Source organism: Aspergillus tanneri (assembly GCF_003426965.1).
Source record: "Aspergillus tanneri strain NIH1004 chromosome Unknown AapTan_2_pilon_pilon_pilon, whole genome shotgun sequence".
Lineage (NCBI taxonomy): Eukaryota > Fungi > Ascomycota > Eurotiomycetes > Eurotiales > Aspergillaceae > Aspergillus > Aspergillus tanneri.
In genome coordinates this window covers 4661024-4684831 of record NW_022984629.1, presented here as the reverse complement: position 1 = coordinate 4684831, position 23808 = coordinate 4661024, and the positions used below count along the sequence as shown (strand labels likewise).

The following is a 23808-nucleotide window of genomic DNA, read 5'->3' as shown; positions in this document are numbered from 1 at the left end:
GGAGGAGGGGCAAAAAGAACATTGAGTAACAATAGTATCCTACATCCTTAGGGATTTCCTTTCCCATCAGAAGCAGTCCCATTGTTCACGTGTATTCATGAACAAAAGAAATTGTAGAATGAACTGCATTTCCCGGTCGCCTTCTCAGCCTACAGTATGCTGTACCCCTTCCACCAAATGCCCCAAACCATCGGTCCCAGCGCTCCCAGAATCGCTGCCCCCAGCGGAATCTCCAGAATGGTCCACACCCAGATGGTCCCCAGGGCCGGAGCCCGCTTCATGACCGCGTAGTACGGCTCCTCGTTCGTGATAGCCATCAACCTGGCTCCGAGGAACACCGCGATCGGGAGAAATACTAAAGTCCGCCACGCCGGCGGAAAAACCAGCCTTCGAAGAAACGCCAGCGACAGTTTGTCCCGACTCCATGGGAACAGTGACACCGACTCGTTATCCCCTCCCTTTTTTCCTCCTATCAACGTCACGATATGTCCATGGGCGAGATGAATCAGAAACGTCAACACTGGAAAAGTCACAAACGCTGACTCGCGCAGTAGCATATCCATCTGGACCTTCTCCGCGTACTGATGAGCAGCAAGGTAGGCTAGCGTCAAATGGAGCGTCGTCAGAGGAAACGAGAGTAAGAGCGTGTCGATAAGTGGTGGAATCGGAGGCTCTTCCTTGTTCTCGCCATCCTCTCCCTCCTCCTCTATCTCCTGGGCCGATCCTGGATTGTGCTTCGACGCGTCAAAGTCGAACATTTCCCCGGTCGATGGATCGACGGTCACAAATCGTGTTCCTAACTCCGGAACTGCATCGTTTGTCCCACTCGACTTGCTTCCTTGAGATTGGAGCTCCAGCTGTCGTTCGGCAATCAACTCCACTAAAGTTTTTCCATTCCTTTTCTCCGGGGTATCACGGGGCGGGTGGGCCAGGGGAATCGAGGACAGATCAAAGGTCGAGTCATTCGATGAGGAGGCAGCAGCAGCAGCTACCCTCCGTTGTTTTCGGTTTCTAGGAGGATCCATTAGGGCGAGATGGAGGTGGAAGTTGATGTTGTCGTGGTGTCTTGTTGTCTAGTCTCGGAGTTGGAAGGGAAAAAAAGCAGTAACCGCCGGACTTATCGGAGTTAAAGGGCAGATGATTTTGAATTGTTTAGAGAGTCCGTACTACCTGGACACTAGACACTACTCGATTGCATAGTACTACACTTAAGACATCAATCATTATCAATACGACTACTTCCCATGTTAGTACACACTAGACACCGCTCAATCAGCCAGCAACCTCATGCGGATTGATCATGCTAAGTGTGAACGGAGTCAAGTACGGATCCGAATGGCGCCATTGACGCGCGGTCACAGGTGCAAGTCGCTCGCCGCCGTATATTTCGTGATACACGGACATGCCGGTGATCTTGGTTGAGTTGGACTGATTCGTGGCTAGGACGGGAAGGTTCAGCATTGATCCCAGGGATGGGAATAATGGTAACGTTGGATAGATGGTGACCGGTGCCGACGTAGTAGCCCGAGCAACGATTGCATTGGAAATTGCTCAGGTAACTGAGAATTAATCGGTGATTCCAGGGCATCGTCAACGGTGGTCTATCCCGGTGGTATCGATTTAAATGGCTATCGAGTGCATTGAGGATCAACGGTGGCATCCGTCATGGAACTTGTGGACTAGGAACGTCGGATATAAGTGTTTCGACTATAATTGATCAACTGTTCTAGTGAAGTCTTTCACCTAACTGTAAACCACCACTGTCACTGGGCGGACTTCTCTGAACAGAGGGTCAAATGAGGATAGAAGCCGATACGAAAACCGGAGGATCAGAATATCGGATACGATCCCTTGTCAGGATGAGAAAATAACTCTCTACCGACTATTCTGGAAATCAGGATATGAATCCAGACAGACATCGACATGGGGTGACTCACGACATAAAAAAAAAAAAAGAGAAAGGCTAAAGATGGCAAGACCGATAGCCGATTGCAATATTTCTTAATAATCCCTTGACCCCTCCAAAACCCGCTTTATAATGTCCCGGTCCGTCCCTAACCCAATCCACTTCTTTGCTTGTTCATCAATCCTCGTCAGTATACATCAAAGGAGTTCAGCATGTCCCATCTCCAAGCTTCGCAGCTGTTCAACGTCCAAGGACTGGTTGTCGTCCTGACGGGGGGAGGAAGTGGTGGGTTCTGTTCAAAACCACATCAGCCCTGAAACCGCAGAATCTCGACCTAACCTTCTTTCTTCAGGACTGGGCCGGATCATGGCGCATACACTGGATGCCAACGGAGCGTCCAAGATCTTCATCCTCGGACGTCGGGAAGAGGCGCTACGAGAGACGGCCTCGCAGGCTGCCAATGGCTCCATCATCCCTATCAAAGCCGACGTCTCCTCCAAGGAGTCCCTACAGGCTGCCTACGACGCCGTCGCCGCGCAGACCGACCACGTTGATCTGCTCATCGCCAACAGCGGCATCGTGGGCCCCAAGGCCAGAAGCCCAGCCGCAAAGCTCGAGTCGCCCTCCTCCTCATCGACCCTCTCCGACCTGAGAGACCACCTCTGGTCGATCCCCATGCAGGATTTCACCAAAACTTTCGACGTCAACGTCACCGGCTCGTATTACACGGTGATTGCTTTTCTGCCGTTGCTGGAGGCAGCGAACAAGAGACGTCCGCCGCCGCAGAAGAACAAGCTCTCTCCGCCCACCGCGCAGGTCATCATCACCAGTTCCATTGCGGGGTATAACCGCGTTGTGCCTTTCAGTATCGCATATAATCTGTCCAAGGCCGCGGTGAACCATCTCGTCAAGGTCCTGTCGACGATGTTCCTCCCGTACCATGTGCGAGTCAATGGGATTGCGCCCGGCTTGTTCCTGTCCGAAATGTCGGCCGGGCTTTTCAGCGACGATGATAAGGGCATCTCCGATGGTTCGTTCCCTTCCAGTATACTCCCCCTCACTCACGCCGGTGGCGAGGAGGATATCGGTGGGTTGATCCTCTATTTGGCCGGTGGCGCGGGCGGCTATCTCAATGGGAATATTACAGTGGTAGATGGAGGCCGTCTGGGTTTGACACCCTCGACTTATTAACTATGTGCGCTAGAAGTACAGGCAGACAGGTGAGAGAATTGGATATATCCATAATAGATGAATTCGGATAAGTAGCGAAGACTACGTGGACATGAATATGCCAACTAGTTGAAGAACAACCGTAAACCTACATGACAAGCACAAGGTAATTAAATAGTGGCCGTCAGGCGTTGCACCAGGTAGTCTCCGGCAGTGATACCGGGATACTTAGCCTGTTGCTGGTGCTCACCATAGGTCCCCGGGATGGCTTCAATGAACTTGTTGAAATTCGGGTTACAAAAGTAGGCCACGCTGTAGCGATCAGGATACGTATCGATGACACCGTCGTCCACGGTTTTCGGGGGCTCCACGACGCGATGCCGTGTACTTTTGATGACATCATTGGACCATCGAGACAACAAGTCCCCGGCATTGATGACCACCGTGTCCGCGATGGGCATCACGTTTACAAAGGTTCCCTTGGGACTGCGGGCCTGCAGCCCACCACGACCGTCTTGGAAAAGCAGTGTGATCGACCCGTAGTCACTATGCTCTCCGGCGCGCACTTGGGACGGATTGGCTTTGAAGACGTCCCTGGACACGGCGGGATAATGCAGCAGTCGAAGGGTGTTATCGCCCTGGTCCACGTAGGAGTCGAAGAAATGCTCCGGCAGACTCATCCCTAGAGCTATAGCCCGCATGAGTTTCATGTGTAGAGACTTGCACATGTCAAAGAACGAGAGCATCGCTTCCTTGAACCTCTTCCCTTCGTCATCCATGTCGTCCGGCCAGTGGTTGGGCAACCCGTCTACCCCCTCGCGACCAATCTCCATGGTCTCCTTGAGATCTGGGGTGGCCTGGATGATTTCCTCACCGGGTAGAGTGAGCTTCTCTTGTCCCGTCTTCACGTAGCCACGGTTCGCCTGTGGGGTGGTCCAGCCCAGACTGTCCTTCTGATTCTGGGGTCGTGCGAAGAAACGCGCAGACGAACCAAACACTTCGGAGACCACGGAAGACGGAATACCATGGTCCTTGAGATAGAGGAACCCTGATGATTTGAAGGCATCCACGATGGACACCGCGACGGCGTGCTTATCAGCGGGTGTGCCACTCCGAAAGGGACTGAAGTCAATGATCTACCGGACACCGTTAGTCAGAAATACACCCGAGGAATCGTACGACAAATGAAGATGCTGTTAACGAGATGAGACTCGAACTACTCACTGGGATAACGAGGTCATCTTGGTCCACGGCAGTGGATGCTGAATGACACCGCTGTTGAGCCAAATTGCCTTCCATCGTGAGATTCAATTCGATGATCAGCCGTAGATTTCTTTACGAGAAGATCCGACCGTGTCAAAGACAAATAGATCGAACCTGGAGTGGTGGTGGAAGCGAAGAGGACGAGAAGAGGATCAACTCTCCGATCCGTGGGATGTTTGGAGAATAGATAATGATCCGTTAGAGACCTCGAGCGTATCTCGATGAATGATGAATGATAGAAGAGAGGAATCTCTCTCTTTCTCTTTCTCCTCCTCTCTCTTCATATGCATGATGCAAACTCAATCTTCCAATTAACTAGCCCAATGCAAACCCCGCATTCCCCTCTTATCACGTAGCATTCGTTTTCTCTTCAACGCAGCAATCAACGATTCTCCTACCTACACCACCCCAGTTTCTAGAACCATGGCCCCCCTTGTCGTGGATGTCCACACCCATGTCTATCCACCGGCATACATGGAGATGCTGCGTGGACGCAAGACCGTCCCATATGTCCACGACCCAGCCGGAGATGCAGATCCCCGCCTGATCATTCTTTCCTCTGACGATGACCCATCTATCCCCCTTGATGAGCGAGGTCGACCGGTAGACGCCTCCTACTGGGACATCGACGTGAAGCTGGACTTCATGCGTCGTCACGGCATCAACTGCAGCGCCATCTCTCTCGCCAATCCCTGGCTGGATTTCCTCGAGCCGGACGAGGCGCAGTCGTGGGCGGAACGCATCAACGATAACCTGGAAGAGACCTGCGCGCGGGTGAACCGGGTTGCAGACCCGGAGAAAACCCTCACCCTCCATGAGAAGGAGACATTGTATGCGTTTGGTGCGCTTCCATTGAGTGCTCCGGACCCCGGGATCGTGGTCAACGAGATCAAACGACTGAAGTCCCTTTCACATCTGCGGGGTGTGATCATGGGCACCACCGGGCTCGGAAAGGGGCTAGATGATGCTCGATTGGATCCGATCTGGGCGGCGCTTGAGGAAACCGGGTCCCTGATGTTTCTCCATCCGCACTATGGACTGCCTGACGAAGCCTTCGGGAGTGGGGACGCGATGAACCGGTACGGTCATGTCCTGCCTCTCGCGTTGGGGTTCCCCCTCGAGACGACTATTTCCTTGACACGTATGCTCCTGGCAGGCGTGTTTGACCGGTTTCCCCGGTTGAAGATCCTGTTGGCGCATTCAGGAGGCACACTGCCCTTTTTGGCAGGACGTATAGAGAGTTGTATTCATCATGAGCGTAAGTTCATAGCCAATGGGGGTGACGTGCCAGGTCCGCAGCGTAGCGTGTGGGATGTCTTGAAGACGAATATCTTCTTGGATGCGGTTGTGTACGGCACGGCCGGTCTGAAAGCAGCGGTGGAAGCGTCCGGTGGAGCAGATCGACTGCTCTTTGGTATGATGAACTTCGACGGGGCTCTGGACCATGTACTGACTGATCACTAGGGACTGACCATCCATTCTTCCCTCCGCTGGACAGTAAAGAAGGAGCCGAATGGCCGAGTGTGACAACAAACTACAAGGCAATCCACGCGGCTTTTGACCAGGATGCCAAAGAGGTGGCAGGAGTGCTGGGGGGAAATGCAGCCCGTATTTTGGACTTGAGGTGATCCGTATGATCTTCTGATTGCATCACTATGGGGCTAGGACAAAGCGCGAGACAAAGGCTTCTGAAGGTCGCTGTTTTGCATGCATTGGCATTACCAGTGGGAAATCCAATAAGAATATACCATTTCTTCATTCGTTGCAGTACATATGTAGAAAAATTCTACAAGTTGTTTGCGAGTATTTCCCAGCCTAGCAATCTCCATACTTCCTGGACAAACCAGTCGGGGATATCTTGTTCTGAAGTTCGAAAAGATGTTTGGAACCTGTTGAGGTCTGCCTGTTCAGGCTGAACAGGACATTGCAAGACATTCTTGAATCCCACGCTTTTACCAAAGACCGCTTGCAGGAGAGTGCTTTGAAGTCTCTCCTTGATATTTGAAACAAATATACTACCTGTACCACCTTCCTGAGAAACTAGCGACGAAGACAGACTTGGAACGGTGTCTAATAAGGCTAGGAATCTTTCTAGAAGCCAGACGAGCTGTTTCGCTTCCATTTTTGCTGCGCACAGTGACTTCTCATCCACATCAACTTCCCGTAAACCGCCAGGAAGCGGGAGTTTCGCGGGATCTAGTTGAAGATCTGGCTGTAGTTGTAAATCTTGGAATACGAAGAGACTCAGCAATTTGCCTACGCGACTGAGAAGAATGGATAGGAACCCTTCGAGGGGAGTCTGGCGTAACGGAAAAGAAGGGCCAAAGGTGAGGGTCATACTATATAGGAGACGGGTGAGTTGCGTCGCTATTTCATCCTCAGCATTGGACTGTGTATCAGTAGACTGGTTCTTTGTAGCCCTCTTGGATTTTGCAGGCTGTTTTTGTTTATTCGATTTTGTCTTGCTAGGAGCCTGTTCGCTTCGAACCCTGCAACGTTGTTGAAGAGCATTCAGGGTTGACTCATACAGGTTGACAGTATGATAGATTACCTGGCCAGAATCATGCTCAGACTCCGAAAGCTTTTCCAGCGCCTGAGATAGAAGCTTAAAAGTGTGTTCCACGCTGCGTAAAACCGCAGGAACATCAGGCTCTTTTCTCCGTACTGTGACCTTCTTAGAGCGACCAGCAGTCGTTCCTTTTTGGCTACCTGCACGAAGCACTCCATCCGATGCTGCCTTGCATAATGACGCTGCAGCTTGAGCAATGTCTACATGAGTAGACCTTTTCTGCAGGACCTTTTGGAGAGTATATAATTGCCTCATAAACGGCGCCGTAACTTGAATGAGCTTCCGTCAGCTCAAATAGATCGAAACCGGGGTCAGTCCTACTTACCTTCCTCCGAATACTCGAAACTCCCTATTCCATCTTCATTCGATGCAGGACCAGAACCAGACGGCCCATTTGTCCGAGAGAATACCTGGGTCTTTGCCCGTTTCCGCGTCGCAGCGCCATTCTTCCCTGCGGGAGCTTTCCTCTTGGATGATCCTTGGTCCTTTTCCAGATCCCCTTCTTGTGTCCGTAACTTGGAGAAAAGGGCTTCATTGCGCCGTTCTAGTTCGTAAATCCGATCTAACAATGTACTCTGCTCTGCCTCGGATTTTTCGTACGCTTGCTGCCAGAACGACACGCTGTCGAAGAACTTCTCCTGGGGATATGATTGATCGTTATCTTTGACTTCCTTGATGTGTTGTCTGATTTGTAGGATGTATTCTGCAGCTTGTATTAGTTGAAAAAAATAGGTAGGCTGAAAGTTGACGCCCGGCTGTAGGATCACTTGCCTTTGATGTCCTGGTCGACGGGCTTTTGCTTGACGATTGCCACTGCCAGTGCTAACTGGGCCGGGGAGGGAACTGACGCATGGTCCATTTTGTCGAAGAAATTTTCAGTAGATAAATCGAGGGTATATACTATAGCGGAAGATGGAGTCGATGCGTAGGAGAGTTCTTCGTGGCATTCCGTCTCGACATTCAGGGAGACCACGTGCCAGCCGAAGAGCATGTCTGCAATCGAATAGATTCCATCATGATGGATTCAAGGCAATTCTACCAGATATCATATTCTCTCGGTCTTTGTTGCAATATGGACCTATCTCTTTTGAATACTCCTCTGGCTTATCTTAGGGAATAGTATTCATATGGAGAATGAATCAGAAGAAGCTCTCTTCATGCAAATAATCCTGCCTACTGGTCTTAAGACTAAGCCCATAAAACTGATATACCAGACTTGTTCGCGGACAGCAGATTCATGATATAGCTCAAAAGTGAGTGTGGCTGTTCCAAGGGGGTAAAGGAGTACAGGAAGCTAAAACCTTCGATTAAACAATATCAATTCAGTCTTCCTGCAATTGAAAACACACAACCAGACAGATGCACCGTATCAGCACAAATTCTGATCGAAAATGATGCCATCGACTTGATTGATATTTGCACATAGATCGATGACAATAAATAAACGCGCCGATCCCGAACCAGTGAATTCCACCGCCATCGAATCCGTTTTCCTTAAACAACCCACCGCAAATTCCTTTTCCACTCTTCAGCCTTCAGCGCTCCACTCCGCAAGACCCTCTAGCCCCATTTAATACTCTTTCCCTCTCTATCAACCTTGGTCATCACCGGACAGAAATCGCTTCCCCTTCTATCGTGACAACAGTTCATCGCCACCATGGCATCCAACGATGACCTCAAGGCCCATGCGGCCTCGAACCAAGATTTCTACGCTCTCCTGGATATCCCCGCTGCAGCATCGGAGAGTGAAATTCGACGTGCCTATCGACGAACCGCGCTCAAATACCATCCCGATAAGATTGCAAATCCCACCCCCGCAGATATCGACAAATTCCACCTACTCCAGATCGCCTATGATGTGCTTTCGGATCCGTCCATCCGACAACTGTACGATAACGCGCGGGAGGCGCGACAGCGGAAGCAGCGCGAGCGGGACATGATGGATGCGGCGAAGCGGAAGATGCGAGAGGATCTGGAAGCTCGAGAACGCGCCGGAACCGGAGCCGGGGCCCAGAGAGGAGTGAAACGGTCATGGGGCATGGTTAGGACTGATGCAGATGCCGAGGATGCCGAGGAGAAGCTGCAGCGGGAGATCGAGCGGATTGCAGAGGATGGACGACGGCGACGACGCGAGGTTGAAGATCGATTAAAACGCGAGATGGAGGACGAGCAACGACGTATGCGTGAAGAGGAAGAAGCGGCTCAGCGCACGGCGGATAAGAGCAGTCAACGAGTCGATCGGTCGCAGGAAGGTGGCGCAAATGTGCCTGAGCTGGAACGAGGGGTGAAAGTGCGCTGGGTTCGTGAGGGTCGGGGTTTGAAGTTGGATCAGCATCGCTTGACATCTTTGTTCGCTCCATTTGGCAAAATCGAAAATATCCTCATCCTCAAGGACAAACGACAGCGTCTCGGGGACAAGCGAGAGAAGAAGACGATCGCCACGGGCGTTGTGATCTTCGCGTCAATCGTCAGTGCACATGCTGCCGTGCTAGACAGCGAAAAGAAGAAATGCCAACACGCTAGCCAGACAGATACCGACTGGAATTTGATCGACTCGGTCACTTGGGCATCTGCCAACCAGCCGGATTTAAGCATGGGCGAGAATCATCATGCAGCTTCTCATCCCTCAAAGCAGAACGGGACGTCTCCAGCTTCAGAATCGGCCTCTCCCAAGCCCAGCTTTAACTTCCCAGGCCTGAAGGTGACAGGGTCCAGTGACTCTGGAAAGAAGCCCGGGAAGTTGTCTTTTGCTTCGTTTTCTACTGCGGCTGCCAACTCAGCGAAATCAGGACCCAGTTCCAGTGCTTCCGTCAACGCACCAACGACTCCTAGCTTGGAAGAGGTGACGTTGATGCGACTGAAAACTGCACAGCGTGAAAAAGAGCGAAAGGCTCTGGAGGAGCAGCTCAGAAAAGAGGATGAAGCCGCAGACGCAGCAGAGGCTGCGGCCACCGGAGCTCAATTATAACGAACCTTGGTGTGTCCGCATACATGAGTTTTGGTTGACTACTTGGAAATGTATATATACAGTTGGAGTATGTAGAACTCCTGGCGTTGTTTATTGCGGCAAGATAAAAAGACTTGTTACTTTCAAGATACGATACCCTACAATGTTATTCTTCATTTACTTTCTAGGATACTGTACAGATGGTGTCTTCAATATATATAGCGATATACACATGATAGGTATGATACATTAGAGCCATTTAATACTTGCGTCGTGCCTCTTCCTCTTCCTCCAACTGTTCCACGAGATCTCGAGCTCGATGACCTTCCTGGCCACCTCTCTGGGAGGCGTTCCTTGCTCCACCAGAGGAAATGAATTCTCGGGTCCAAGACGGCACAATTGCCTTGATCTTTACCTCTCCTGGCTCTTGAGAATCAGACGGTCCCGCCTCTGCCCCAGCCCACGACACTTTAAACTCCTGTTCGGGAGTGTACTGGGTCCCTTCGCCGGTGAGGGAAATATCGGTCATCATCTCCAGACGACACAAGGCGAGACCAATGTTTCCAACACCGCCGAGGAACTTTCCTGCACTACGGCCTCTCCGCGCGCTCACCTTGGAGATATTCGAACCGCTCGGGGGCAATGGGAGCGTCACCGCCGGATTATACGCTGGAGTATCAGCGGATACCGGGATACCTTGACCGTCTGTGTATAGCTGAACGGGCAAGATACGCTTGCGTACCACACCGGTGTGATGGGTACGAATCGTGAGCTCCTGACCCACATAGCAGCCCTTGCGGAAGTCAATACCTCGCGTCATATCCATGTTGCATTCCAACGGAAGAGCCACTTCGCGGATGATTTCCATCTGTCCTTCTGCGACTCCGTGTAATATACGGCGCACAGTGTATGACCCCAGGTCCACCCGGGAGCCCGCAACTTGCGTCTCATCAGGAAGATGTGTTCGAAGGTCTTCCGCGCCTGGAGTGATGATCCGGGACCCGAAGCCCGGTGCCCGGATATCCACGCAACCAGCAATGGAGGATGAAGGGGAGAATGGTGAAGATGCTGCTGATTCGAGGTTGTACGCTGCCCAGCGCGGCTCTGTATGTTCTTTCCACGACGCCCACACCGTGCGCTCCCCATCGTCCAGTGCACGCAGCTTCAGCTTTGCACGCAATTTATGCTTCTTGAGGTGCTTCATAAGGCTCGCCACCTCATTTCTGTCCACTTCAATGAGCCAGGCGGGGTCTTCGGAAGCGGACGCATCGGCTTCCGGCAGCGGATAGAGGAAAGCGTCGTTCAACACTCGACCGTGGGAATTTAGGAAGACGGTATATGTCCCCGTATGACGGGTTGCTCGGTGTGGATCATTGGCAACAAGCATGTTCTGCGTGGTAAGTCCCTGAAGAAAGGAGGTGCTGTCCACACCCGTGATAGAGATCAGTCCGCGGTTTGTGAGGCGCGAATAACCGGCGGTGGGTGGGGAGACCGGAAGAGCATCACTCTTCTGGGATGTGAGAAACTGAGTTGCGGTTGAGAACAACCGGCCGCGATGTAAGCAGCGGGAGCATATTGTACTGGAATATGCGTTGGGCCGCATCATGTTGAATAGATAATTCACACTGGACGTGTTAAGCGGAGTTTACAAATCCCATAGATGACATCGGGAAGCGGGCGATCGCACATGGGACAATTAGGTATGACATAATCATCGGACTTCACCCTAGTTTACTACCGTAATCGAACGCCGAGTGTCCGAATTTTTTGCTCTGCTACCCCTGAATCGATTATGAACCAGGAGAGGTCTCATCATATGATTCATCCTCCATTTGATGCTGTAGATAGTATAGAGGAATTTACAATTGTTATTGATGCTGTGACAAATTAATCGGACTCGGTGTCCCCGGACACCGAGTATCAGGGTAATTCCTCCTAACCAACACCACTGTCCCCTATCCATCCATATCGTCAGAATGGTGGAGATTTCTAAAGAAGGGCGAACTCCTCAAGCTCTTAATGCATTAGAAAAGGACCATTATACATCTATCCCAAAGAGTGCAGTAGCATTTTGATGTTTAACTACCAAACCCCGTGTTAAAATAGTCCCTGCACATGCTGATAAGGCTTGCAAACTGTAGAAAGCTATTATATACTGAAGACCCTACTCTTTTAGCATGAATTCTTAATAATGCATATCACCATGGTTCAGCTCCTCAGATAGCAACGGTTCAGTATTTAGCAACTCTACTACTTTATGCACGGCTATCATCCTCCTCCTTATCTCCTATAACACTTAGTGAGGAGTGAGTAAACCAGATTGTCAAGCATCGTCCAGATCTATAATGCAAACATAATTGGAAGCATAACTATCAACACGCAAAATGTAAAGATCAAGAGCTTATTCATAACTGGTTTAAACTCTTCCACAATACTAAGCTAAAGTATTGGGATTCTACATAAAAATATCTATAATATAGATAGAGCTGGCTTCCAGATAGGTGCTATATTAACTGCAAAGGTTATTTGTGCCTTAAAATAAGAAGAAGTCAAGCGAATGATCTAGAAACAGGGACTTGGAAGTAGGTAACTTTTGTTGTTGCAGTTAATTCTACTGGATCGGCCTCAACTGCTTAGATTATTTTTGCTAAAGAGAAGAATCAATGCCAGCGGTATTCTGTAATTCCACAAGAAGATTGGATTAGTATGAGTGATAATGGACGGGCAACAAATGACCTTGACTTTAATTAGCATTAAGAAGTATTAATAAGTGTACAGCTTCAAAGAATAAGAGTAAACTCTAGATATTAATTTTTAATAGCTATTCCAGTTATGCAACTGCAGAATTTGATAAACTTTATACAGACAGAAAGATTATCCCTTTATATTTGCCTCCATATTCTTTACAATATTTTGCAACCACTTGATGTGAGCTGCTTTCCTCCACTAAAAAAGGCATATGGAATAGGGGTACTGCAGAGATGATTAATAGAGGAATCAATTCAATTAAGAACAACCTTTTATTGTCACAGTCAAACCTAATTCTATTCAGTGCAGGAGAAGGAGAGAAGAAGACGAAGAAGACGAAGAAGACATCTAGAAAGTTTATTCAAGATGGGGGTAGTCTTACTGGCTTTGAAACCCAACAACACACAAATTGAGCAGCTGCGGGAGAAAGAGATATCCGGAGGCAACGAATGCCCCAAAAGTGTAGCAACTATGGCCAAATTGGCCATAACCGCTTGAAACGTCGAACGAATAGCTTTTATTTCTTTATTATCTAGAAATATATTAATTTCATCATAATTCATGGTGGTTACTGGTAATAGTGGCGCAGAGGCTATGTGCTTGAAAATTCGCCGTGATTGATTACGCTAAGTAGTTAACTAGTCTACATCGTTTTGGAAACTTCTCTTCGATGGGCCTTCAAGTCGCCCGGCAGGTCATAGAGCCTAGGTCTTGTATTGACACTATTTCTTCCGCTAGCATGGCAAAATGGGTACAATTAAAGCAAGATATAGGCAGAGAACAGGAGCAAAAAAATGCTGAACATTGGGTGGCTTGGTTGAAAATATGCCATCCCTCATCTGAGCAATGTTGATAGACCAACTGTGGGTATACAATGGCTACCAGGCAGCAAGATACATGGGCTTTATTTATTTCCCTTGGCTACACCTTCCAGGAAACCTAGGAGAAATGCTTTATTATCCGGTGACGCGACCATGTTGGCGTTCACGTCCACACTAGGCGCCCCGGGATCCGTCACAGCCCCGGCAGAGAGATCAAGCGGAGAAAGTGGGCTGACAACGGATGAAGTGCCTGATGACTGCGGAACTGATGTTTGGAGATTAATCCGTGTCGTAGTCGATACACCAGGGGATGCAGTGGGTTGTTTGCCGAAAAGGGAGAGAAGCATCTCTTTTTGGGAAGCCTTCTGACTTGGTCGGCGCCCCGCGTTTGCCTGCAGCTTCCCACCTTCACTAGAACTAGGGAGCTGGGAGCTTTCTTCTCGTTTCGAGTCCGGGGTGACTTTCGTTCGCACCGGCAGAATACCGTCTAGATTCTCGGAGCGGCGAAGTATTTGCGGTTGGAATGGCTTCGGAAGCTCGGGAGACTTTGTCTTGTGCTCCGGACGAGATCGGGGGGAATGACGTGAGGGTTGGGCACCAGCCGCGGGCGAATGTTCCTTCTTGGCACTCTGGGGCCTGGGCAGTATTGTTATGGGTGAAGCAGAAATTTTTTTTCCCTTGTTGGTCCCCCGTTTCGCTGCGCTTTGTGCTTTTTTGGCAGAAGATTTTGCGCCTGGAGAGTTGGACATTGTGGGAGAAGCCGACAAATCGGTTACCGGCTCTTGCGGCCTGTTGACATCGTCCCGAGGCCGCTGCAGAATCTGCTTCTTGGCAGGGGAAACAGAATGACCCGATAATTCCACCGGCACAGAAGCAGAGGTGACCGAGGAACCTTTGAGAAGGCTTAACAATTGATCTTGATGTTGTGATGGCTTGCGACCGCTTCCCAGTGCCTCTGTTGGAACAGCCGCCATAGCCGCGCCACCGTTCTTAGGTGTTTTCGTTGTTTCGTCCTTGAACACATTCAAGAGTGCCAGCGAGTGACTCGTAAGTTTTGGTGGCGGTAGCTTACTGGCAGGAGGCACAGTAGCTCCTTGGACATGGGAAGGCTGGGCCTGCTGGGCGAATTGAGGATCTCCAGTTCGTTGGTAAGGTGCGGGGATAGGTGCCTGGTTGAGTGGCGCAGTTGGCTGTCCTGACGGCAAGCGTGCTTCTCGGTAGGGCGTCGTGGAGTGCAGGTGGAAAGCATAAGTCGGAAGGTCTTCATGTGCACCTGACGGACCCTGCGGTTTCATCGGGAAAGGTCGACCCACTGCATTCGGAGGCAGATGCTGGGTCACATGTTGGTTAGTTACAGGCGGGAATTGTGGCATTGGCCCCTGATGACAGGAGATGGCTGTCTGTGCGGACTTGCTAATGTGTCCATGGTATTGGTTTTGCTGAGGAAACCCCGGAAACAAGGTCGTCACAGGATAGGGTTGAGCTCCTGACACGGCTTGCGGAGGCGTCGTCTGCTCATAACTCGACACTTGGGGGGAAGGACCACGAGAAGAGCCACTTCTCAGTAATTTCAATAGAGCATTGGATTTTGAGGGGTCAGGACCAGAAGCTTGCGATGTGTTCAAAGTGCCTTGTCGAGGAAGTGTCGCATTGATGTTCAAAAGACGCTTGAGATGAGCGGAAGCATCCTGACATGACACTTCAGGCAGTGGACTTGGAGCAGCCATTTCCACCGGTACTTGATTAGGCGTCATAACGTTATTAGCCACAAAACCTCCGTCCGTGGACATTTCCCGTTCATTCTGCAACAGTTGCTTAGTCTCCAGGGGAGACTTCATCTCGAGCTTCTTCTGTTGGGCGATCCATTTCTTCAGTGGATGCATGAACGGGGCAACCATGTAGAACTTGTTCGGATTTGTAACCACATTTGTAGTCGCAAACTCTTGGTCCTGTTGCTTGCTCCTTTTCAAGGTTGGCAGCTCTGACAGTTTATACCACTCGATCTTGCTGATCTCCTTCCTGGTACGAGGTTCGAAGTGTGCATCATGTGGCACATCCCGGAACACATACAGCCTCATGTGCTGTTCTCTCATGGTGATTTCGATGAATTTGACATCGTTTTCGTTCTTAACTAGTCCGGCCTCGCGGACATCATAGCCAGTCTCCTCATAAACCTCACGAATAGCGCAATCGAGGTCCTTCTCGCCCTTATTAATCTTCCCCCGGGGGAAACTCCAATTGGCTCCCTTCTTCCAGCCCTTGACCAACACCACTTCATCCATGTCCTGGTTGAGCAAGATGGCTCCCCGAACAGGGACTCTGGTCTTGTAGGCTAAGAACTCCGAGAATGCCGTGATGTGGTGATAATGTGACCATTGCGACATGAGCGGGCAATGCTGAAAAATCCGCAAGGCAAACGCTTTCAGTGACAAGGAGGGAAGAGCAGGGTCTAACGGACGGATGAAATCCTCGTAGAACCATTGTGCTTCCTCTACCTGGAAACAAATCCGTTCGACAGATTCCAACTCCTCACGAGGTAAATTTATTATAAAACGGACACACAAGTCATCCAGCCCTGGGTGTATTCCAACATAGTTAGCATTATGTCGTGACGTAGTCATCAGGCATTTGGGCCACGGCCGGGAGGGGGAATGAAAACAAAGGAAAGCGAGGATATACAATCTTCCAACCGCATTTTTGTTTCTATCATACTGTCCGACGTATTTTAACATTTCAACACAACTTATTGTCGAGTAGAACGCCCCCAAAGTCAGGAGCGCGGAGAGGAAGGAAGCGCTTGGAGGGGACAGCGCAGCGATGATGCAGCTTCAAGGAAGGGTGCTTGGCAAAGCGCCAACCCTGAAGCGAGCTGTGGCTGAAAAGGAAATGAGGCAAGTGATAGTCGCAAGCTAACCGTTTGTCTATCGGCGATACAGGATATGGCAAACCGTGAATGACAGGAAGTATGGATGTTGGGAAACAACGGCTTCTTGACAGCTGAAAGAAGCACTGAGCTGGATGACTGCCACCCAACCACAGGTGACCTGCGGCGCAGTCACCCAATGGCAGAACCATGCGCCACAAATATGTGCCACACTATGTGGCGCTGTGGCTACTGAAGCTAAACCATTTAGGGAAGAATCGAATTATATAATCATACCGTAACTGGGAAATGATCGGAATGACGTTCATTCTCCAGCCAGACAGGTTTCGTTCCTGGGATGATCTGGTTACACGATTTGGACCAGTTGTCTGGTCTGTGGAAATTAGACCTAAAATTTAAAACCCCCCAGGTCCCCTGTTTACTTCCACCTCCTGTGCACGATGTTACTCTCGTTTATCATTTTCTACTGCTAGGCACAGACGAAGGCTAAGCGCTTATCTTTTGGTTAGCTTGATAATACTGGTATCTCCCTATTTGGATTTATTTCACTCTATACCAAAGCCTCATTTAAAAACAACCCAAGAATATAGCCATGTCAGGTCCACTGATATCTCTAGTGGGGAAGAGGATTCTGGCTGAATCCGCGAGGAATCATTTTGGTCAAGAGGTAGGTGTCGCAATTTGACTCCCCTAAATGCGAACAGGCTAGGCTAACAGGAGCACTGTTGGAACAGGACCCATACTTTGAAAAAGTTCCCGCGTCACGTCTATCCCGCGCTTTTGGTAAAAAGACGCAAAAGCGTCGCAAAGCCGCTCCACCCGGTCTATCCAAAAACGATGAGAAAGTTTTGACTCAGGTTAAGCGTCGAGCCTATAGACTAGATTTATGTTTATTCAGCTTGTGTGGCCTCCGGTTCGGTTGGAGTAGTATGATTGCCATAATTCCCTTGTAAGTCTTTACTTTTATTTATTTATTTTTTGGTCTGTCTAGGTTTCCGCCTCGCCCTTGTTGCTGACTTCGAGTTGCCTTAGTGCTGGGGATATAGCTGACACCCTACTCGCGATGATGGTCGTGAATACCTGCGAAAAGGTCGATGGCGGACTTCCCACACGGCTCAGGATGAAGATGACCGTCAACGTTCTCATCGATTTTGTTATTGGTCTGGTGCCATTTGTAGGAGACGTCGCCGATGCTATGTACAAATGTAATACGAGAAATGCCATAATCTTGGAGAAGCATCTCAGGGAAAAAGGATCCCGGGTGCTTGCCAGGCAGCAAAGAGAACAAGATAATGTCGAGGTAGATATGAGTCTGCCAGAGGAGTTTGACAGATACGACGAGACTGTGGATGACGCTGGTCTATCCAGACACGGAAGCGGGCCACAGCGCAAGAAAACCCAACCCCCAGCCAAGCTCCAAGCGGCGAAGCATCCGCAGAGACATCGACAGCAACGTGGATGGTTTGGCGGGTCAGCTCGTCCGGACGATGACCTAGAAACGGGTACGGTTGGCAACACCAGAAGTACTAGATGATCGGAATGTTTATTTAACACGCATATACCCCAATATAGTGTTTCAGGAGTTGGTGACCCATTGATGTATTATAACGACGACTGTTTTCGTGGTTGAGTAAAAGCATTTAAACTTCGCAGTTAGCAGCTAGATCAGGACGAGACCGAGTGCATGCATAGCAGAATTGAGAGCTTTGACTCTGCATGGAAGCAGCTCCATCTTCAGAGCTCCACATTCTGCTTCTGCAGAAGGCACACTGAGACAGATCGGTGAGCTCTTCGGAGGACTGAAGCTTGCTCGCCGTTCTCGTCACATTTAACATGATGCCAGGATACTTCTCGCCCTGAGTTAGGACATAGCGCATCATCAGCTCATCAATAGACAGGTTCTTGGTAAGTGTGGTTTCCGAGGGCAGTTCATCTGGGAGGATCAAACGTGAAAGTTCAGGGAAAAGGCCTGCATAATTACGCAGTTCTATTGTAAACAGGTCTCGCAGCGGAAAGGCGAATTCCAACCCAAACGGAGACATCCCGTCAGACACTTGCCAGATCAACGAAGAACCACGCCCTTTGGCAACATTGGCGAGGGTTTTCGCAGCTAGTCGACTGTCCGAATCTCCCCATAGAATGGTTTTGCAGCCCATTTTCTCTGCAAAGGCGACAATGAGTCGATTCATCAGGACCTGGTCAAGATCTGCTCTCGAAGTCGCCGACTCAATCGATGAACGAAATGCATCGAGGCGCTCTCTGTCTGACAAACTTGGGTCATCCATAAAGCCCTTGCCAGTGAACTTAGACATCATGTCTTGGATATCAGGGACGAATTCAAATATTTGGTGAAAAGGGATGCGCGTGAAGGAACAGAGGGGGAATCTATTTTGTGCCAAGTCAAACCCTTCATCATGCGCCGGACGCGAAGAAGAGATGGTCGATGGATCTATAACAAGCACATGGAGATCAAATCCTGGAGGTGGATGTGTTTTCGCTCGCTGAACTCGAAGTTGCTCGTGCAGCATGTGCAGAAGGACCGACGAAGAGAGGCCGTAAGAGAGGGGAAGAAGTATCTTGTATTGGCCGGTTTTGGGCAGGTCCCTACGGAGACGATATTTCTCAGTGCGTCTAAATACCTTGTAGTCGACAAATCGTTTGAAGCATTCTCTGTATCAAAGAAGATAGGTAAAACGTCCCAGTCAGTTCTTGTACTTGTCCCCACGTGGCTATAGATCAGTGAACATACTCGCACACACGCCGTTTGCGGAGGGTCAAACAGGATTCGACCTCGCGACAATCCACACACGGATTTACTAACTCCTTTCCGGGCATATTCTGCAGTTTGAAAGCGTTGAGATTTTTTTTCATGCGCAGTGGTTGACCAAGTCGGTTTGCCACGAAAGGCCAAGGCAGAATTCTCTCGGCGGTACGAGGGGCTTAGATAATTAGCAACACGCGGCTTCCCCGTTCTGTAGCCACGACTCTTACTAACTTAACTATTCCGAAACAACAGGCCAACGAATATTGGCTCCCTCGGACCCGGTTTGGTTAGGGGATCTATCTATCCTCGTCTCTGTCTTATTGATTGGGTTTGCTACGCTATTTTGTCTTTTTCTTCGTCTTCCTCCTCTTATGACCCTAGACCTGTGATCAAACACTCTTGCGCTCGGTATTGCCGGAGCCTAGTAGTAGTACCTGGTTAGCTCCTATTCTACGGTCACGATGAAGGGCTGGCTCCAGGCACTCGGCTTAACTGCCTTGTTGGCAGGGCGGGCGCTTGCAAATGAGGTTGAATTGGTGCGTCTGCATATTCCAATAGATTGGAAAGCTCCAATGTCTAATGATCGCGTTCTTCTAGACACAGGATGAGGCCCACAGACAGCGGTGTTCGGGGATGTACAGTCGCAAAGCTTGGGGTGGAGAAGTTGATCCGTTCATATTGACCAAATTTATATCAGAATCGGGTGGAGGAGAGGGCGACCCTCTAGTCAGCATGGTGATATTTGAATGGAGTGATGAGTCCTTAATTGGGAGACCCGTGTCCAACGACGCCGAGGTATGCTCTGGATGCCAGCAAGAGATTGCCAGCATGCTTATAAGTACATTACAGGAGAAAGAGACCATCTGTGATGAAGCCAGTGTTCGAGCGAACCTCTGTAAGCAAGACGAAATAGGGTCCTTTATCCTCGCTCCGAACGCAACCGAGACCTCGAAATTCCCGATTATCTCCAAAGCGGTAAATTTAAATAAGCTCGAGGCGGTGAAATACCCGGTCAAGAAAACGGGTTTCTACTGCGTGAGCACTTATGCCTACTCTGGAAAGGGCTATAGAGCGGTGGTCGAGTTTAGAAATGCGTATGGTGAACTACCCGCTGCGCAGATCGCTAAACTGCCATTCTATGGGGGCTTGACAATTGTCTACGCGGTTATTGGAATGTACGTGTCTTGGGATATTGATTTAGATATCGGAAAAGTGCTCATTAGAAACAGATTCTGGGCTTTCCTCTACGTGCAAAACCGTCATGATATTTGTGGGTGATGTTCGGACATTATACATGCAGAGATGCTTACGCTTCGCAGTGCCCGTGCAAAATTATATCACCGCTATATTAGTCTTTTTGATTGTCGAACAGTTGATGACTTGGGGTTTCTATGGTACGTCTGCGCGAGTTATGGCCGATATCCCTGTTCACTAACAGGCCTAGACTATCAAAACCGTAACGGCTTAAATCTGGGAGCGAAAGCATTGATGGTTATTGTCGCTGTTCTCAATGCAGGACGGAATGCCTTCTCATTCTTCCTTCTTATCATTGTCTGCATGGGTTATGGTGTTGTCAAGCCCTCTCTTGGTCGCACCATGGTTTACGTGCGCATTCTCGCTATAGCCCACTTTGTTTTCGCCGTGATTTATGCTGTGGCAAGCTTGTCGATAACCCCTGATAGCGCTGGACCGCTTGTTCTCCTGATTGTGCTTCCACTTGCGGGCACATTGACAGCGTTCTATGTGTGGACGTTGAACTCGCTGAATGCGACTATGAAAGACCTGGTTGACAGGAAGCAGAAGGTCAAAGCGATGATGTACAAGAAGTTGTGGTGGTGTATCCTGGGCAGCATTATGGTGATATTCGGCTTCTTCTTCATCAACTCGATTGTCTTTGCGGGTCGCAGCGACGCGAGCTTTGTGCCGGACCACTGGAAGACCAGGTGGTTTGTGCTGGACGGCTGGCTAAATATAGTTTACTTGTTTGACATTGCGTTCGTTGCCTATCTATGGAGACCTACCGCCAACAACAGACGCTTCGCTATGAGTGACGAGGTAAGCCGGAACACGAATTCCCCTCTCAACGGTCGATACTGATGGCGCCTACAGCTTGCGCAAGACGACGATGGATTTGAGATCCGGTCCTTTGGTAGTGCATTGGACGAAGAAGACGTCCTCGCTGATGCAGAGGGACACCACGGCTCCGAGCAGCGCCGGGACCTATCGCCTGTGCCTCCTAAACCTGTTCCTTCTGCGCCGCGCCACCGGGAGTCTCTCGATGGAGAGACGATCTTCGCTGTTGGCGAAGATGGTGATAAATGGTCGGATGATGACGAATCACCCCGCAACTCCGGCGAGCGACAGCGGCTTACTAGCAAGGATTAGGGATCAGTTTGGTTTTCTTATATGAGAGACCACCTTTTTAAGATAAATGATGACAACTCGGTTGCATCATTTTGTACTGATACCTAGGGGTGTCTAACCCCATTGTTGTCAATTAATCGGAAGAATCAAAATGGTATGTTTCTTTGGACCTTGGCAGGCATTTGCTGGCGTTTGGCCTGTTGGGTTTTTAATTTTCTCTTAAATTGTTGGTGTGACTTTATTTCTATGTTGTCTAGTTATACATACGGCGATATCTTTAAATATGAAGGATGGATTCCTATTTTCATATTATGAATTAACCGGAAGCCGATAATAGAATGGAGAGTGTCAATAATATTATATAAAGTCAATAATATTATAAAAAGAGCATTCCAGTTGCAGATTCCCATTGAGACAGTTTTCATATTTCCTGAGTCCACACTTACCCATTTAGGCTTAAATTCAGACCAGGAGAAAGAATGACTCGAAGTGGTCCTTACGCAACCCATGGTTTTACAAAACTATAAACAAACTCCCGAGACAATCCAGACCTCCCTTATGAACATTTCTCTCTATAAATATTAACCTAACCTACATTCATCTCCTTTCGTCGTTTTATCACTCCGCCATGTCCCAGACCACCCCCTTACTACCACCATGTGAATCACCGCCAGAGACCCCGCAACCCCTCGCGACCTCCCTCGTTCACCGATGTCAAACTCTCCTCTCCGAACTTGACGCATTCAAGACCCTCCTCGTACAAACGCAACGCAACCCACAAATCGTTGAGGTGCGCTCTCTACGGTCGAATGTACTCTCGGAGCTGAAAACCCTCGACGGTCTAGTCGAGCGGGTGCTTGCCGTCGGGGATGATCCGGATGACGAGACGCAGCGGGCACTGATACATGCGCTGCGGTCCTCGAATCTACCCTTTTACGAAACGGTGTGGATGATTGCGAAGAGGACGTGTTCGGGACTGGTCACGTTTGGAAAGCGGTTTTACTGGGGGGGAGAAGGAGGGATGGAAGATGGAGATGGGGATGGGGCGAAGAAACGGCCGAGTAAGGATAAACGGAAGAGTGTCTATGTGGATATTGTGGCAGATGATGGAGAGGAATGGGTGAAGGTGTCGACGGTGTCGGAGACGAGGCTGTTGTTTGAGATGGCTAAGAAGGGTTGGGAGGCTGATTCAGAGGCAGGATCGGTAGAGGAAGGTCGCACCATCTTGCAGAACTTCAATGGTCGTCAGGGCGGGGACGAGGAAGGGTATGGAGAAGAAGATGAGGATGATGAGATTGAACTGGTGAAATTGGCAAGTGAGATGAGGAAGGCTGCCAATAGTACTAGGATCAATTACAGACATCCTCGTCTACGCATTGTGATCCCGAAGATCGAGGAAGGGGAAAGTCCTGAAATTGACGATCTGTTAAAGGTAATTCGAAGCTATGGGATCGTAGTGGATTGTGGGGAGAATGCACTTGGCTGCAATTCAGATAAGGAAGAACATCCCAAGCCCATGACTTCTCTTCAAGAAGAACTGCGTCAGCTTCTGCCCACCCCATTCAAACGATTCACCTCCGCCCTGAACGTGGACTGTACGCTGTTGCTTGCACTCGTGTCGGATCTGTCTCATTTCAAAAACATACCTCCTTCTCCGTCGTATCATAGAGCTATCCTTCGCCAACTCGAGGTGGAAAGTGAGCGTCCTCTGTTATCCACGGAGCTCTGGCCAGCCATGAATGCACACGAGCTGGTTTGCACGGATGAGGCAGCAAAACGAATGCGTGAAATTGTGGATGTAATTGGTACCGATACTGAGAAGAAAAGGGCGGAGATCATCATGGGGGACCCTCCACACAGCCAACGCGATCCCAATTCCCTCATTCAAGACCTCCAGGAACTATCTGACTATGAAATTCCGCCACACTGGAAGCTTCCCATAAAGACAGTGCATGCGACGTCTGTAATTGACTCGGCAAGACAAAATGGCCAGCTGCCTCCAGTATCCCACCAAGTTACGGGGATATTGTCCGATATCAATTACAGTGTTTTCATGTATGGATGGGCCGCCGGTATGACGACGATATCCAGCAATCGCACTGTTGTCAAGCAGATTGAGACCACGGTGGAAAATCACAGAAACGGTAATGAGAATCTTGAGGGACCATCGATATGGGTTTGTGACACGGCTAGGAGTTTAGTGGGTAAAGGAAAAGATCGAAAAAACTAGAGAAAGTTTCCTTTGGCTAGATCATCAAAACATTTTCCGTGCATTACAAAGGTACGTCTCCATAGTTGTAACAGTTCGACCGAGATCCCTTGGATTGGACGATCCGGTTGTTGAGCTTGGAAGTAAATCTGGAATTCCCACG

The 23808-nt window shown here is 49.6% G+C and overlaps 13 protein-coding genes across 13 annotated transcripts; 6 read left to right on the top strand and 7 right to left on the bottom strand.

Moving 5' to 3' along the window:
• Window positions 1-149: 149 nt before the first annotated feature.
• Window positions 150-1025, bottom strand: ATNIH1004_001498 (uncharacterized protein; the record flags this gene model as incomplete). The annotated part of the gene is made up of 1 exon (XM_033566197.1): window positions 150-1025. One exon carries the CDS (start codon window positions 1023-1025, stop codon window positions 150-152), a length of 876 nt encoding a protein of 291 aa, XP_033431954.1.
• Window positions 1026-1272: 247 nt separating this feature from the next.
• Window positions 1273-1660, bottom strand: ATNIH1004_001497 (uncharacterized protein; the record flags this gene model as incomplete). The annotated part of the gene is made up of 2 exons (XM_033566196.1): window positions 1273-1439; window positions 1507-1660. The coding sequence occupies 2 exons, from the start codon at window positions 1658-1660 to the stop codon at window positions 1273-1275; spliced, it is 321 nt and encodes a 106-aa protein (XP_033431953.1).
• Window positions 1661-2118: 458 nt separating this feature from the next.
• On the top strand, window positions 2119-3097 carry ATNIH1004_001496 (SDR family NAD(P)-dependent oxidoreductase; the record flags this gene model as incomplete). The annotated part of the gene is made up of 2 exons (XM_033566195.1): window positions 2119-2191; window positions 2259-3097. 2 exons carry the CDS (start codon window positions 2119-2121, stop codon window positions 3095-3097), a joined length of 912 nt encoding a protein of 303 aa, XP_033431952.1.
• A 149-nt stretch (window positions 3098-3246) lies between these two features.
• On the bottom strand, window positions 3247-4375 carry ATNIH1004_001495 (isopenicillin N synthase family dioxygenase; the record flags this gene model as incomplete). The annotated part of the gene is made up of 2 exons (XM_033566194.1): window positions 3247-4212; window positions 4301-4375. 2 exons carry the CDS (start codon window positions 4373-4375, stop codon window positions 3247-3249), a joined length of 1041 nt encoding a protein of 346 aa, XP_033431951.1.
• Window positions 4376-4762: 387 nt separating this feature from the next.
• ATNIH1004_001494 (amidohydrolase family protein) lies at window positions 4763-5803 on the top strand (the record flags this gene model as incomplete). Its single annotated transcript, XM_033566193.1, has 1 exon — window positions 4763-5803. One exon carries the CDS (start codon window positions 4763-4765, stop codon window positions 5801-5803), a length of 1041 nt encoding a protein of 346 aa, XP_033431950.1.
• Window positions 5804-6125: 322 nt separating this feature from the next.
• ATNIH1004_001493 (uncharacterized protein) lies at window positions 6126-7767 on the bottom strand (the record flags this gene model as incomplete). The annotated part of the gene is made up of 3 exons (XM_033566192.1): window positions 6126-7090; window positions 7234-7592; window positions 7676-7767. The coding sequence occupies 3 exons, from the start codon at window positions 7765-7767 to the stop codon at window positions 6126-6128; spliced, it is 1416 nt and encodes a 471-aa protein (XP_033431949.1).
• Window positions 7768-8565: 798 nt separating this feature from the next.
• Window positions 8566-9876, top strand: ATNIH1004_001492 (putative cell cycle control protein (Cwf23); the record flags this gene model as incomplete). The annotated part of the gene is made up of 1 exon (XM_033566191.1): window positions 8566-9876. The coding sequence occupies one exon, from the start codon at window positions 8566-8568 to the stop codon at window positions 9874-9876; it is 1311 nt and encodes a 436-aa protein (XP_033431948.1).
• A 238-nt stretch (window positions 9877-10114) lies between these two features.
• On the bottom strand, window positions 10115-11461 carry CAF17 (YgfZ/GcvT domain-containing protein; the record flags this gene model as incomplete). The annotated part of the gene is made up of 1 exon (XM_033566190.1): window positions 10115-11461. One exon carries the CDS (start codon window positions 11459-11461, stop codon window positions 10115-10117), a length of 1347 nt encoding a protein of 448 aa, XP_033431947.1.
• Window positions 11462-13507: 2046 nt separating this feature from the next.
• DCP2 (decapping enzyme complex catalytic subunit DCP2) lies at window positions 13508-15808 on the bottom strand (the record flags this gene model as incomplete). The annotated part of the gene is made up of 1 exon (XM_033566189.1): window positions 13508-15808. One exon carries the CDS (start codon window positions 15806-15808, stop codon window positions 13508-13510), a length of 2301 nt encoding a protein of 766 aa, XP_033431946.1.
• Window positions 15809-16900: 1092 nt separating this feature from the next.
• ATNIH1004_001489 (DUF4112 domain-containing protein) lies at window positions 16901-17842 on the top strand (the record flags this gene model as incomplete). Its single annotated transcript, XM_033566188.1, has 3 exons — window positions 16901-16975; window positions 17043-17257; window positions 17341-17842. The coding sequence occupies 3 exons, from the start codon at window positions 16901-16903 to the stop codon at window positions 17840-17842; spliced, it is 792 nt and encodes a 263-aa protein (XP_033431945.1).
• Window positions 17843-17968: 126 nt separating this feature from the next.
• On the bottom strand, window positions 17969-18623 carry NCS2 (uncharacterized protein; the record flags this gene model as incomplete). The annotated part of the gene is made up of 2 exons (XM_033566187.1): window positions 17969-18020; window positions 18079-18623. The coding sequence occupies 2 exons, from the start codon at window positions 18621-18623 to the stop codon at window positions 17969-17971; spliced, it is 597 nt and encodes a 198-aa protein (XP_033431944.1).
• A 910-nt stretch (window positions 18624-19533) lies between these two features.
• Window positions 19534-21457, top strand: ATNIH1004_001487 (putative integral membrane protein (Ptm1); the record flags this gene model as incomplete). Its single annotated transcript, XM_033566186.1, has 6 exons — window positions 19534-19608; window positions 19670-20247; window positions 20302-20342; window positions 20392-20466; window positions 20517-21127; window positions 21182-21457. The coding sequence occupies 6 exons, from the start codon at window positions 19534-19536 to the stop codon at window positions 21455-21457; spliced, it is 1656 nt and encodes a 551-aa protein (XP_033431943.1).
• A 607-nt stretch (window positions 21458-22064) lies between these two features.
• ATNIH1004_001486 (uncharacterized protein) lies at window positions 22065-23666 on the top strand (the record flags this gene model as incomplete). Its single annotated transcript, XM_033566185.1, has 1 exon — window positions 22065-23666. The coding sequence occupies one exon, from the start codon at window positions 22065-22067 to the stop codon at window positions 23664-23666; it is 1602 nt and encodes a 533-aa protein (XP_033431942.1).
• Window positions 23667-23808: the final 142 nt, after the last annotated feature.